Source organism: Pteropus alecto, unplaced genomic scaffold (genome assembly GCF_000325575.1).
Source record: "Pteropus alecto unplaced genomic scaffold, ASM32557v1 scaffold40, whole genome shotgun sequence".
In the NCBI taxonomy this organism is placed as follows: domain Eukaryota; kingdom Metazoa; phylum Chordata; class Mammalia; order Chiroptera; family Pteropodidae; genus Pteropus; species Pteropus alecto.
The window spans coordinates 14,984,221-14,999,160 of record NW_006431919.1 but is presented as its reverse complement, the minus strand read 5'-3'; the positions used below and the strand labels follow the sequence as shown (position 1 = coordinate 14,999,160).

Sequence of the window (14,940 nt, the reverse complement as noted above, 5' to 3'; positions counted from 1 at the left end):
ATTTACTGAGACCTGACAGCCTTTGGTGCGCTCGTCTGTGTAGCTCTCTCAGACAGTGGGAGAGGAGAGTCGGAGCAGCGTGGCAGACAGGCTGGCTCTGCGCGAGCTCCTGGCGGGGACGAGCAGAGCCTGCAAGGGGTGGAGGGACGGGCGCTCGGGTGACCAGGGACGCCCGGCCCGGGCCGCCTGGCTCCTCGGCGCTGCCCCCACTCAGCCTTCACGCTCTCCCCCTTGCTTTTCCACAGGCAGCTGGACAACAACCACATCAGCTGCATTGAAGATGGAGCCTTCCGAGCGCTGCGCGATCTGGAGATCCTGTGAGTTGATTTTGCGATCGCTGCCTTGCGTGCGTGTCCGTGAGAGGGAGAGAGAGGGGGAGCGTGTGTGCAGGGGGTTCCGAGCGGGCGCCTTTCTGGGTCTGCTGCTGCAGTGCTATTAACACTGGGCACCGGGAGATCCCTCTGGCTCACCTTGGCCAAAGTGTTTGCAGGCAGCAAAGTGTGATTTCTCACCTCTTACAAACTGGGGCTCCTGCTAATTAAGTCTCAATTGAGCCCATTCTCCCCCGATGCTCCCATGGCGTTTGTTGCTGGGTGAAGCAGATGGGCTGGAGGACCCCCCCTCAAGCACCTGCCAGTGCATTCAGGGGGTGTCTGCCTGAGCGTAGGCATGCAGGAGACAGGCTACAGGTCTGGGGAGCACCGGGGGGGGGGTCAGCTGGAATCACCCGGAATCAGAAAGGGACCTTGGCACAGGACTGGGGCTTTGCCAAATAGCCAGGTAGAGTCCAGTCACTGCCGTGGCTCCTGGGATCTCACCTCAGCTTTAAATCCGAACTTTAAGCAGTAACCTTAGGGTGGTGGGGGTGGGGAAGGACGAGAGGAAGTGGACCCCTCCCCGGAACCCCACTCTCTACACCTGACTTAGAAAAAGGTAGCTGCCTTTCTGTTTGCTGGGTTCTCGGCCGGGTCTAGCTAAGCCAACCTAATTCCAAGGTGTGGGGGGAGTCAGGCAGGAGTCCTCTTGGGGTCAAACTAAAGTTGACTCGTGTGAGGAAACATTTTGATTGTTCTTACCCCAAGCCACACTTCTAGCTGTCCCCGCTTTGGGGAAGCTGGAGGGGACGTCAGTAAAGCCCAGCAGAACTTCTTTCGGGAGATGCGTGGTTTGGTCCCGACTCAGTCCCTAATTACCTGTGTGACCTTGGACAAGTCCCTTCCATGCTCGGAGCGTCAGTTTTCTCATTTGGGAAATGAAGGGGTTGGTTTCTATATCTTGGGAGTAACTTCTCCTTTCCAAGTTCTGTAATTGCTTGATTCTAAAAAATAATTCTGATGGCATACTTCTATCCATTGAATGGTAAGAGTGAGATTTGTTGAGCATGCCCCGAAAAAAAAAAATATTTACATGGTCACCAGGTTACGTATCTCTGACTTCCAGAAGAATGAATACACGTAGAACAAATAGACGCGTGAATGTATTAAAACGTCCCTTTGCGCATAAGGGAAGGACTAAAAGGACTTCCTTCCACCTTCCTTTTGACCCGGCCCCGCAGACGGTAGCACCGGGTTGGAGGGAGCTTCTCCACGTTGCGTGAGAGGGACGTGGGAAGTGAAGGGGGTGCTGATGCTGCAAGCTGCTGGCAATCTGACGAGGGCTGAGCATTCCCGGTTCAGAAAAGACGGGACCCACAGCCCGGGAGGTTAGGTTGTCATTCCTAAGATGGATGGTCTCTCCTCACCCAAACTCTGACCCCGGAACCGGCGACAAATGCATGTCTGCTCGGGAGAGGGTGCCGGCCCACGTTCAGTGACCTGGGACTTCTCTCCTCGAGAGGCTAGAGCTGAGAAAGGTGGCACCATTTCCCTGCCTGCAGAAAAAGCCTCTGTGGAAAGGGCTGCCAGGAGCATAGCCCCCTGGTCTTGGGAAGGATGAGAACATTCCTGGGGAAGGGACCAGGAAATGGAAGTCACCAGCTGCCACGAAACAGCTGGCACTGACAGGCCGCGTGCGCATCATCTCTGCTGGGAGTGGCGCTGTGTCGCCCCTGTGGGGGCGGGAAGGGCTTTACAGGCGGACACGCCTGCGTGGGGGACCCCGGACGCGGTGGCACTTGGGCCAGGCCGCTCAACCTCTCTGAGTCTGTTTCTGTAACGCTGAGACGAGGCGCCTTGTGTATTTCATAGAAGAGGCTCTCCAAATGTGGTCCCTCCCTCTTCCCTCACTTTCTCCCCGCCACACCCCCATGTCCACCAGTCCCCTGTCCAGGAGAGAGCTGGACTCCTCTCTACTCAGATGGTTGCTGTTTTTTTAAAAAAAAGAAACGTTGGTATCCAGGTACACCAGGTCTCTCAAACTTGAAGCTTAATAACCGATGATTAAAAAAAAAAAAAAAAGTTCTCATTCCCCATTACAAAGAGCCCACAGGATCTGATTAGTTTATCTTCTCGATTCCAAACAAAGCCAGATCAATAGCTTTTTTTAAAGACGCGCTCATTTGGCTTCACATGGCTAAGTACTTAAAATTAATCATAATCAGATATTCCATGGGTTTTTAATTTCCAGCAGAGGCTCACAGCTTTGGGACCATCCATCTTAATGGTGCACCGTTCTGAAACTGGCTGGAGTGGACATCTCCATTTAAAGAGCCCTCCCCTCCCCACCCCCAGACCTTCCAGATCTCATCTACACATTGACAGTTTGTGATGCTTCTCTGTAATCACAACTTAGGTGCCGTAAAGAATCTTGACAATGAAATAATAACTAGGAACTGAGTGAGGGCATCGCAAATGAACTTAATAAATTCTTAAGAAAGGTTCAGAGAGAAGAAAGGAGTTCAAAACACCCCACCCCTAGAAAGGTCATCTTTAAGTACTGAAAGCTTTAAAAGTCTGCAAATTAAGAAGACAAAAATGTAGTATTTCAGGTGTGTTTTCTCTCTGATGTTATGCAGCATGAAGTACCAAACAAGGAAAGACTCATGATTACCTCATGGAAAGCATTCTGAAAACCAGCCTAAGGGAAGTTTGTGTACGTTAACTACAGTTGACCTCTGAACACCATGCGGTTGGGGGTTCTGACCCCCATGCAGTAAAAAATCCACGTATAATTTTTGACTCCCTCAAAACTTAAGTTATCCAGCAGTACACGGGGAATCAAAACTTAAGTTATCCAGCAGTATCCACGGGGAATTGGTTCCAGGCCCCCCCCCCCCCAATGGGGACCAAAATCCGTAGGTGTTCAAGTCCCCTATATAAAATGGTGTAGATCAAGGGCATACAGTCGGTCCTTCGCGTCTGCGGCCTCCAGCCTCAGATAGCACAGGTATCTAGCGAAAACCCCGCGTGCATGTGGGCCTGCGCAGTTCAATCCCGCGTTGTTCATGGGGCAGCTGCACTAGTGGAAATCTTTCACGGGACCACGCGGTGGTTCCATCCTCTCTGTGGATGGAAATGCTGTAAAACTTCTTTGCATCGAGGCCGAGGCTGGTTTCACCGGTTACGCTGAATCAGAACTTAGAGGTGGGTCGGCAGGAACCACAAGGGCAGGGAGGAGACAGGACATGGTGCAAGGTTGGAAAAGCCTGAGATCTGCCCACCGCGACCTCATTTTTGCCTCACGCCCAGTGGGGGATGTCCGGCACAGAGTGTGGTAGACAAGGGAGAGGACCACACCTCCCCTTTTCAGGTAGCCAGGGAAGGGATTACGAAGACAAGCAGAGGAGAGGCGAATACTCGAGGCTCCCATGTCACCACCAGGGAGGACTCCCAGTGCCGGTGATAACAGCGTCCGGGCCGTCACCCGTCCCCGGGGCCTTCACACACGCTCGCTCTTCACACCCTCACAGCCCTGCCATGAAACCCCTGCGATCGTCGCCCTTGTGCAGAGGAAGAGCCCACTTTAGAGAAGCCAAGTCACCGCTTAGCTAGTCAGCAGCAGAGCCCGCGTCGTTAGCCCTTCCGCCAGGCCACCTTCCGGGGTCGTGTCGCCAAGCCTGTCGCATGTCGGCTCCCCTGAAGCGTGGCCGACGTGCATGGCAGCGTGGTGCAAACGGGCCCCCGGAGCGGGCCTCGGCTCGCTACCGATGACTCAGACTCCCGCCAGGGGCAATGTCGGGGCCTCCCGCAGGCCTCGGAAACTGTCACTCCCTTCACCCAGTTTATGGGTCCCTACGAAGGTGAAGGCCTATCAAGCTCACGAGGGAAAGATAATCCTACTTTTTCAATGACTCACATTCCAGCCCCAGAAACAATCGACTTGGGCGCGCGCGCAATGATTTTAGAGCTCCGTTCTCCAGACCTCCCCAAACACAGCCCCAACTTCCTGCGCGGCACTGAGGCTCTGCACCGAGGGGCCTGTTTGCTGAGGGGCAGACGCCCTTCGGTCGCCCAGACTACTGCCCTTGCGTTTCCACCTGTTCTGTACATTTGGCGATTCACGCAGTAGGTTTCCTCTGAGAGGGACGTGCTTGTACTGCACTTGAATACGCCGAGCCTGCATTTCCAGCCCCGTCTGGTCAGGAATAGTCTGTGGCAGTGCTCTGAGCCATGGGTTCTGGTCCCTGCCGGCTGAGGACAGCCAGGCATTTCACCAGTTATACCAGGCTCCCTCCTCCCTGCCCAACATGCCGTCCCGGGTCAGAAAAATATTTAATGAAAAAAAAAAAAATTAAGAAGATGGACAAATGAAACACAAATGAGAAAACCTAGTTAATAAGACTTTAATTACATTTTTTCGATAGTATTGTGGGGGAAGAAAAAAGATTTTCGGACATTGTCTCCTGACTACACGTAGCAGATCAGAAGTTCGATAGATATACACTGCCAAAATGCCAGACCAGAGATGTCAAGAACTCACCCTGAAATCCCTCCCATCTCCCAGTGAGTGCTCTGCCCCTGACAGATCGCTGGCGCCGACTAAATTGCATTCAGATCCACAGGTCTGCAGGTAGCCAGTGTGCCCTGTTTTGAAGGTCTCGCTCCCACGTATGTCACTTGCCAATTTTGGAAATTCGTGACATTATTATGGGCCGGCCCTGGAAGGACCTTAGATGTCTTCGGGGTGACCTCTTATTGTTGAGATAAGGTATGGAGAAGCCGGGAGCAGAGCCCAGGCAGAGCGAAGCCGGTTTTGCATGGTGGGCGCCCACGTCCCTCACCCTAGTCCCGGCACCGAGGGCACGTGGGCGGTAGCAGAGAGATTAGAGCCTGGGTCTCCAGGCCCCCGATCCCCATGTTTTTTGCCCATATCGGGCATCTTCATGAAGATGCCAAGTTAGGCTCTTCAGGAAAAACCTCCTGGTAAGACTGGGAATCTTAAGCGCAACTGCCCTTTCTAAACCCGTCGTCAAGTGATTAGGAGATTGGGGGAGGGACGGCTTTAATCCCCATCCTGCTTTCGGCTCTCTTGAAACCAGAGGTTGCAAACGAGACCACAGACTGTATTGCGCCCACAGACGAGTTTTGAATCCTGTAGACTGTTTTTTAATAGTTGAAATTAGCATTTCATATTTAAAACTTACAGCGTTTTTCATAAAAGTCTTGAATTCCGGCTTTGAACTTTTAGCCAACCGGAAGCATCAACAGCCCTGGGCTATAGTTCTGCATTGCGACGGTCAGTGGTGGCCGAAGGGCATGTACCCTCCTTGGATGAGATGTGTAGATGCCACTTCCCCACCAGCCTCCACTCATCTGAGGTACCTGCCAGTCCAGGCAGACCCTGCTGTAATCCATCCAAGCGAGGACATACTGTGTGCTAGCATAGTGCCAGATGCCAAGGACAGTAAAGCTTCACGCAAACAGCTGCTCTGGCAGATCAAAGCCTCTGTGCCAGAGCTTACCAGAGTTGTCGAGGGGATGTGGACAGAGAAAGCTAAGTGAGTGGAGTCTAGGACTCCCGAACTGGGCCAGGACACCACAGAAGCGAGCAGGAGTCTCTCGAGCCCCACCTCCTGGGACGTTCTTCTCAAGAGCTGAACTAGCCTTCATATTCCTTTTGATTTTAAAGTGGTTGTAATTGGGCTTATGCAAATTATGAGAAATAAAAGATGAACACTTTCTGCCCAGTTTCTTGCTCCGCAGGCCCTCGCATTAACCTGTGTACTGAGCTCCCTCTCAGCCCTAACCTTTAGAGAAGAGTTAAAGCAGTGGTGGGAATTAGCCAGACTTTTAGGTTAGATCTAATTCAACCACAGCCGAGGGGGTATGACCTGGCCTGACCCTGAGCCCCACTTGTAGACACAGAAGAATGGAGAAGCACATCCTTTAGTGGCATAAAAAGGAGGCAGTGAAAAGAAATGGACAACAGTCCTGACAGCCAGATCGGGGTGTGCGCACTCTCCTAGCATGGGGTGCCTCTCCTGGCTGAGGGGTGCTGGCCACTGGGTGTAGGGACGTTCATAGACATTGTCGGCCCAGTTCAGAAAACCCAGAGCTTAATACAAGTGGCAGTCTTTACTTCATCTGAGCTTCTCGATGTGGAACTAGATGCTCTGATTAGGTGCTTTAACAAATAATAATGTAATAATTTATTCTATACAGTAGTCCCCCCTTATCCATGGAGATACACTGCAAGACTCCAGTAGATACCAGAAACCTTGAATAGTACTAAACCCTCAACATACTTTGTTTTTTCCTAAGCATACACGCCCACGATAAAGTTCAATTTATAAATTAGGCACGGTAAGCAATTAACAATAACAAATAATAACAATATACTGGAATAAAAGATGTGAATATGATCACTTATTTCAGGGGACGCCTTGCTGAAGTCTTTCTGGTGTAATTCGTTGCTATCAGTCAGAATGTTTTCTGTTCCTATCTCCCGCCCGCAAATTTAACGCCTTTTCCACCTAAACTGAGCACCGTACACTGTGGCTATGACTTTTGCAGTTTGAGATATGACAGCAAAACTAGCTCCAATTTCTGTTTTCCTTCGTCACAATTTCATGGATAGAAAATTCGTTCTCATCGTAGATTATAGCAATCTCAGAATACGCTTTTTTTCTTCCCTTATTGAGTTGAGGACTTTCACCTTTTTCACTTAAAGGAGGCACTTTACAACTTCTCTTTGGCATGTCCGAATTGCCAGCATCACGAACCTTGCACTTCGGGGCGATTGTCAAGTAAAATAAGGGTGACTTGAACACAAGCACCGAGACGCCACGGCCGTCTATCTAAGTGACTGCCGTGAGGGCTGTGGGAGGTGTGACCTGTGGGACGAAGCGGGAGGATATGAGGGACTTGAACACAAGCACCGAGACGCCACGGCCGTCTGGCTAAGTGACTGCCGTGAGGGCTGTGGGACAAAGCGGGAGGATATGAGACCTTCACGCTACTGAGAACGGCACGCAATTTAAAACTTACGAATCGTTTACTGTTTATTTCTGGAATTTTCCCTTTAATGTTTTTGGGCCGCACTGTGATAGCCTCCATACAAAACTGCCCCCGACGCAGAGGCACTAGAGGCCAAGGTTCAGCGTGGGGGCGCTAGAGTCTTCCTATAGGACTGGCTGCCAGTCCAGCTTCACCAGCCTGCATGGTGTGGGGTTCGTTTCCTGTCTGTCATACAGAAGCAGTAATAAGAACCCCCTTAGGCTAGTTACGCAGATTAAGGAGAAACCATAGTTGTATGTCTGGCGAGGAGCAGTTGGGACGCTCATAACAATTGACGTTGAAGAACAGTCCTATGCTGTTTCGCTCTCTTACCTCCAGAACCTCCCACAAGCCTGGCACATAGTAGGTAGTCAGTTAAAGTACATGGAACCAAGTGGGGTTGAAATTAACTAACTGAATGGAAACCCGCCCTGCCCTAGTCTCTAGGTTCTGTTATGTCTTAGCCCTAAAGAAAACTAAGGTGATTGTCCCAGAATTATTTTAAATATTGAACAATGCAGCATTTTACTGAAACAGCACATTTTTCGCGTTACCATTGGTTTTTTATTCCTCCAGCTAAACGGGGACTTTTTTTTTTTCTTATTAACAATGAGCAAAATTAGAGCCACAGTGAAAATTAGTGTTTTCCAACAGACAAGACTTATTTCCATTTATTTACAAAATGTTTCACCTGGATTTCTCTGGGAACTGCAAACATTTTTTTCAACAGACTTTGGAATCAGAGTGTTTAGTCATGACATAGCTTTGAATATAGAACTGTCATGGCTTAATGAAAGTCTTAAAATATCTCCAGAATATGATTTTTTTTTTGGTACTATACTGCAAATTGTGATTTATTCAGGCAATCAGGATTAAAATTGCACTTTATAGAAAGCACCAGTAACTTCAGCCCCTAGAATATTAGGAAAGGAACTGGGTTTCCTATAAGTTCTTATTTGCTCTACACCACACACCCCTCCTTCATTGTCATCCAGTTTCATCATAGTCACGCTCTTAAAATAACTAGCTTGATTTTGAGGACATCATCTTAAGGAAAAAGTAAACATCTCTTTCAGATTTAAGATAATTTTTTCCATTTATATAAGTAGCACTTTAACAGTTCGGGTAACTAGGATCTGGGGAGATCCAGTGGTTTCTATTTGATTTCCTTTTCCTGTTAACTAAAGGCTAGTTTAGTCACTGAATTGAAATGTATTTGTGTGCATTCCTGGACCGAAGCTTTGACCAAGATCACTGAATCGTTCTTCACCAGCAGAGGATCTTGAATTGGCAGGACTCCCGTTATCAACTTCTCTGACAGGCATGGAGGTGGACTCGGGTAATGGAAGTCTTGCTGTCCCCAGGGGCCCCAGACTGCAGCCACCAGGTCTCTGGGCTGAAATTCTGGCTTGAAAAACTAGGTTTGGGAGCAGGCTTTGGTTTGCTTTGTTCCACCTAAAACAAAATGGAAAAATAGCTCTGTGTCTTTGAAAAAAGATTCCAGAGGGAATTCTCTCAGAGGCAAGATACGGAGGCCAGTGGGGAAGTGCCACCGGGCTGCCAAACACATACAGGGGTCAGCTCACTTCCCAAACAGAGCTCCCGTACTAATGCGCCCTTGCGCTGGTGCTTAGTCTCGGTCCTTTCTCCATCTTCTAGCTGCCAGCGGTGGCTTTGAGCACGTTCAGTCAGTACCTTGCTCCTTGATCAGCTCTCATATCATGGCTCTCATCGGTCTCCAGACCAGGGGCCACGATCCCCTTGAAGAGCCACATGTGCCTTTGCTGCTGTTGCCACTTCCATCCAGGATGTGAAATATTGGACGGCTTGGCTTACCTGTGGCCAGGAGTCCACGACTCTGCAGAACTGGGTCCTAGGAGCTCAAGCAGGACATTGGCCTCCTCCTGCCAGCTGGCTTTAGAAATGGGAGGACGGCTTGGGGAAGACCTGGAGACGCAGAGCTGGGAAGCATCAGCATCGTTCCGACCTTTCTCTGAGCTTCCATTTCCTACCTGCAAAGGCGCTCAGGAGCAGGGGCTGGTGAGGAGGGATGAAGGCAATATGGTTCCGTTTCTCCAAGGTCACATTTACTCATCATCAAGAAGCTCTAGAAAACCCATTCTCCTTTGACTTAACTAAATCAGAGCATCCGAACTATTGGCCCATAGGTTGACTGTAACCTGCAGATGTGAGATTTAATCGTTTTGGTCTTTCTAGCATTAAAAAAAAAAAAAGAAAAGAAAAATTTAAAATTAGTTGCCAATGTTTAAAAATCAGGTAATTTTGTTTAAAAGTGTATAATGTCGGTTTTCCTTGAGTATCTAGAGGGCATAGGCCTGCATGTGGCTGTGACGGCCTAGAGCACGCTGTCCAGTATGCCTGTGATGGAGGCAGTGCTTCATATCTGCACTGCCCAATATGATAGCCAGTAGCTGCACGTGACTCTTGAGCATTTGAAATGTGGCTAGTGCAAAGGAGAAACTGAATTTTTCATTTCATTTCATTTTAATTGATTTAAATTCAAAGTGCCCCATTTAGCTCACGGCTACCTTATTGCACAGTGCAGGTTTAGAGCCTAGTGGCAGGCACCCCATTTGGACAGGGCCTGCCGGCTGCAGATCTCCTTAGCTCCCACCAGCCCAGCTCTCCTGCCCGTCCTGCTCCAAATCTCTGGGGCCATTTCACATTCATTAGGAAGCACAATGTTTCAACAGCGTGTTTTCAGAAACTGAACACTTCAAAATATCTGCCACTGCCCTCACCTTCCACTCTCCCCTCTCTCTGCCTTAATTTAAACATCTGGATCTTATTCCCCAAAAGACCCATTTTCAGGGAAACACAGGAGTGTGATTATAAAGTCGTCTCCCCCCAAAGCAAAAGCGTCTCTGCACGAATTAGTTTCCATATCCCAATTATTCACTTCTCTCAGCCTTGCAAATGACTTCCACAAAGTCAGCTGGGTAGGAAAATCGCTCCCATGTCTGGACCCGTCCCTCCTCCATGTATAAGCTGGGGATGGAGCAGCCAGTTAGGGAAGCAAGCTCATTAACCCACAGCAGCTGAGCCAGGTGTCTGAATAAAGAGAGAAAGAAAGAGTCGACCCCGTGTAACTCTTTTCAAATGCTGCACAGTGGGGGCCGGTGGTGACTTAGAGTCTGGCCAGATGTCCTGTCTTTATAGAGATCTGGGCATCCACAATCAGTGCTGTCTGGAAAACGATCCCCGTTCCAGAAATACTGTTTGAGAGCCAGCACCGACCCAGTTGGAATTGAAGAGGGGAACTTCAGCCCGGAAAGACCCTGGAGGTCAGCTGTTCCCACCACTTCATCTTATGAGAAATAAACTACCGAAAAGTTAAGTGACTTGCCCACGGCCATAAGGAGAATATATGAGCAAGCAGGAAACGAAAATTCGTGAAGCCCGCCTCTAGGTCCGGCCATCCCGTCATCCTTTCTCTCCTGTATTTTGCCAGAGGGCACATTGTACATTCAGCATGGGCACCATGCCTTCCTTTTCTAGGGCCTTCCAGCCCTGCAGCCACTGCTTGAGGGTGGATCACCCCAGCGCCCCAACAGGCAGAGAGCAGCCTGGAGACAGATGTCCACATCATTGATCCCGGCTACCAGTGGTGACCAGAGCCCAACGAGTGAACAGTGGAGGCCCCTGCCCATCTTTGAGCCCCGGTAGCCCAGCCCCATGAGAGAGTCCCTCCCTTACAAATAGGGTAAAAGCAGGACCTCTCTGGTGTCTCAGCTCGGGAATTGAGCCTCGTGCTTCCTGTGCAGTTTTTCTGCTAACAGCTCTGAAGAGGCTCAGCTCCGAACTGTACACAAGAAATGACTCGTGTGTTCGGCCACAGAACTGATGAGTAGCGTGTAGAAACCAGCACACCTGCCGGGCAGGACACAGGTTTACATATAAACAGAAACTTCTTCAGAGCTCTTTGTCCCCGTGTGATGGGCAGCGGGGAGAGGAAGCCCTGAGTCATTTTCAACCGTTTAAAGGTAGTTCGTTGGAGCAGTAGGTCCCTGGAGCGTCTCAGCTGGTGGCTGCCCTTCAGGAGATGACATTTGTAAGGACCCGTTAGCCATTGTCACCACAGAGCTATTAAAATGCTTTGATTGTATACATATATGTTAAGTGTGTATATATATATATATATATTCGATTCAAATTGTTAAGTTAATCTGTTTGGTTCAGAGACCAAAAACTGGCATCTGCAAGCCAGATCCAGCCCCCAGCTGTGTTTCATTGGTGACTTTTGTTCCTTAAGGTGGTTTAGTCACCTGTAGTAAGAAAGCAGGAGACTTCACATAAAAATGTTAGATTTCTAGCTTTCTTTTTAAAACAACTGGCAGCACTGCACCCACGTCCCAGCATAGCGGTGATGCTCTGACGTGAAAAGTGACAGCCCCATGGAGCAGACCTGTGTTTACTGCCTGTGTTTACTGCAGCCCCACGCAGCCCACTCACTCACTCACTCAGATGTCAAGCCTCGCTCCCGTAGGCAGTGGAGTTTGTACTCCCGGTTCAACCCAGAACGCTGTTCAGAGTGGAAATTTATTTTTATCAGAAGGTGCCAAAAGCATGACCCTTCACATTTCGAAACTCATCTATTCAGTAAATATTTATCGAGATGTCCAGTGGGCCAAACACAGGGCCAAGCCCTGCCCACGCGACAGGGCACAGAACAGACGTGCTCTGTCCTCTCATGTACGTGTTGGTTGATATTTAAACATTTTCCTCTTCCTCTCTTAGTGGGCCAGACATCAAATGCAGCTGAGGTGGAAACTGTCCCTTTTTCCTCCTCTCAACTACAAACTGTGTCCAGTTATGTAAGTCAGAGGCCGTTCTTTCATCCCCAGCCCAGTGCAGACGTCTGGGCACGCTGGACGCTGCCTGATTTCTGAATAGTATAGCAGACAAGATCGATTGTCCAGGTTCCCAGCTTGTAGATGATGAAATAGAATTAGGAGACTGAGCCATCTCATTCATGTTGTCGTTTAAGGTACATTTTACAATTAAATTGGCCACTGGAAGGCAGCTGAATCATCCTGAATCACCGCTAGGCCGTGTCTGTGATGCACGAGTAAGGAGTGCTTCAGAATCCGGGGACGGGAAACGCTGGAGCTGCATGAATACATGCACGACCGGCATCTGAGCAGTGGCGGGACTTGAAAATTCAGCTTTCCCTTTTGATCTTCCACTTTTTACATCTATCTTGGAGGCATCTTTATTTTGTTCTTTAACACCGAGGCTCTGCTGGGTGGCAGATGAGTTTCTGCCTGTCACAGTATGAATGTATAATGAAGAACCAAAGACGAGCCCTTCTGTTGAGGAATCCATATCATCAAAGGCCCAAATTGGCAGCTGATTGTTTTTTATTTATTTCTGTAGGTTTTACATGACACCTGGAGACCATTTAAAATGTTACTTGGCGGTGAGAGGTCTGTGTTTAAAAATAACGCTCACCCAGTGCCAAATCACTTTAGAGTCGGGTACAAATATTGAGACAAAAACCCCAGCTGTTATTGCTTTGGCTGCTAATTTGAGGTGTCAAATGAGAGCCCGACTGCTATACGTCAGTGAATAAGGCCCCTTGTGAGATCATTATGTTTTCTAACAGTTGAGAGTAATGGACTAATCAGTGCAGCATCAGTTGTTTTCATTATAAGCCCACACAATGGTTATGAGCTTTAATTTAAATGGTCCTCAGGGAGATCGAGGAAATGAGTAATATGCAGCACCCAGGATAGTCCAGGAAAGCAAGTCCTGTGAGAGGCGGCTTCCCGCCCTCCTCTCTCCTCTCCCTCTGTAGCTCATGCCTCCTTCCCCACCTGCCCTCAGAGAATCATCGCCTACTCCAAACAGGCAGAAAATGCACGTATGCCTAAGGAGCGGATCTGTACTCTCAGTTCTTCGGGGAATTCTTAAAAATTCCAGTCAGTCAGCCAAACCAACAGGAAGGGTGGCTCTCGGCAGACTTGTTGGTCCAAGCTTGACCTTAGAAGGCTCTGAGACGTAATCGCCCCCTCCTCCATGTCACCTCTAGCACCGCCCGCACGCTGAGCCGAGCGCTTTCTGTCCCTCGGAGAGAGGAAGATCTGGCGATGCTGTCGCTTTGAGCAGCGTGGCAGAGGCAAACACCACGGCCCCTGCCACATCGAAGTCGGTGAAGGCTGAGTCCACCACGAACCTGTACGACTCACCTCCACCTTGGGAAGACCCAGAAATTGCCAGCTGACATCTGTCCGTAGACAATCCTAGAAGAGGCAATTTTGCATAATGGTTAAAAACATAGGTCCTGGTGTCACACTTTGAATATTGGCTCCTCCACTCTATAGCTGTGTGATCAGGGCAGAGTTCTTTGATCTTTCTAGGATCCAAAATGAACATGACAAGGGTGTCTCAGGATGGTTGGGAGAATTAAATGAGATACTGTGTGAAAAACGCTCAGCCCCTGTGACTCTAACGTGGCACCGTGGGAAGTAGTGATTTCTTCTAGGTTTCGCCACTGGGCACCCACGACTGTAGGTCCAAGTCAGGACATCTCTAGGCGCACTTTAAAAAGACATCCTGTTGCCATGGCTGCTGATGACTCACCAAGAGTCTCCTTCCTGGGGAATGTTGAGGGAACCATCGTATTTATCCAGACTTAAGGAGATGTCAGTCTGCCTTGAGACAGGGATGAACAGGCCAATCTGTCTGACCCAAAGGTCTGGATCCACACCTGCATGGAGGTGAAGAAGAGGGGTTCCAGGAGTACCCCAGGAAGGTTGGCACGTCGGGAGACTACAGTGGCACTTGCTGTGGATGCCTCCTTTTGCAATTATGCGATACATGCTCACAGATAATACTGCTGCATTAGAGCCAATTACATAGTGCGATGGACACACGACACGAAGATTACACCCAGAGCCAGGAAAGCACAGAGTGATAAAGCGGCGGCCTAATCGGAGGAGACAGAGGGAAATGTCAGCCTTATTAAGGGTGGCATGGCCGCAGCTGGACATAGCCCCTCCAGATCAAAGATGGCTATCTGGAGGGGTGCGACGGAGGGCCGCACACTAGCACCCAGCGGACAGCAGTGGGGAGCGCGGACGGACATCAGCGCGGGCCTCTCCGTGGGCGATCACAGCCACCTCCACCAAGAGCTGTTTACTGTTTCAGAGCTCGGGCCGCTCCCTGGGCAGGAGAACCTGCTCTTTGCACACCAGAGGCCGTCAGTCCCAGAGGCAGCGAGCGGGCGCCTCCGATTCGGGTCTGGCGGGTCCTGAGGATGCGCGTCTCTGACAGCTCCGAGGTGGCGCCGCAGGTCTGGGACCCACTTTGAAGACACTGCCCCAGTTCATTCCGCATCGACCCACCCTGGATTCACCTGCCCCGTCTCTGAAACGGAGCCTGGTCCTAGACCCCGATTCCATCACAGCATCGCAGGTTCAAAGAGCAGCGGGACCCACCTTCCCAGGTGGGGTGGGAAGAGCAGCATCGACAGTGAGCCCGCCCGCCGTCGAATCTCAGTCCTACCGCTCGCCGCCAGGCTTTCCCACCGATAGGTTTTGTTTTT

The 14,940-nt window shown here is 49.9% G+C and overlaps 1 protein-coding gene across 2 annotated transcripts in view; it reads left to right on the top strand.

The window, feature by feature from the left end:
- Positions 1 to 14,940, top strand: part of SLIT3 (slit guidance ligand 3) — a 545,706-nt gene that overhangs the window by 404,247 nt on the left and 126,519 nt on the right. For both annotated transcript variants that reach the window (XM_015585228.1, XM_015585229.2), the window contains exon 6: positions 246 to 317. In XM_015585228.1, coding sequence (XP_015440714.1) covers positions 246 to 317 — 72 coding nt within the window. The remainder of the gene's footprint in view (positions 1 to 245; positions 318 to 14,940) is intronic.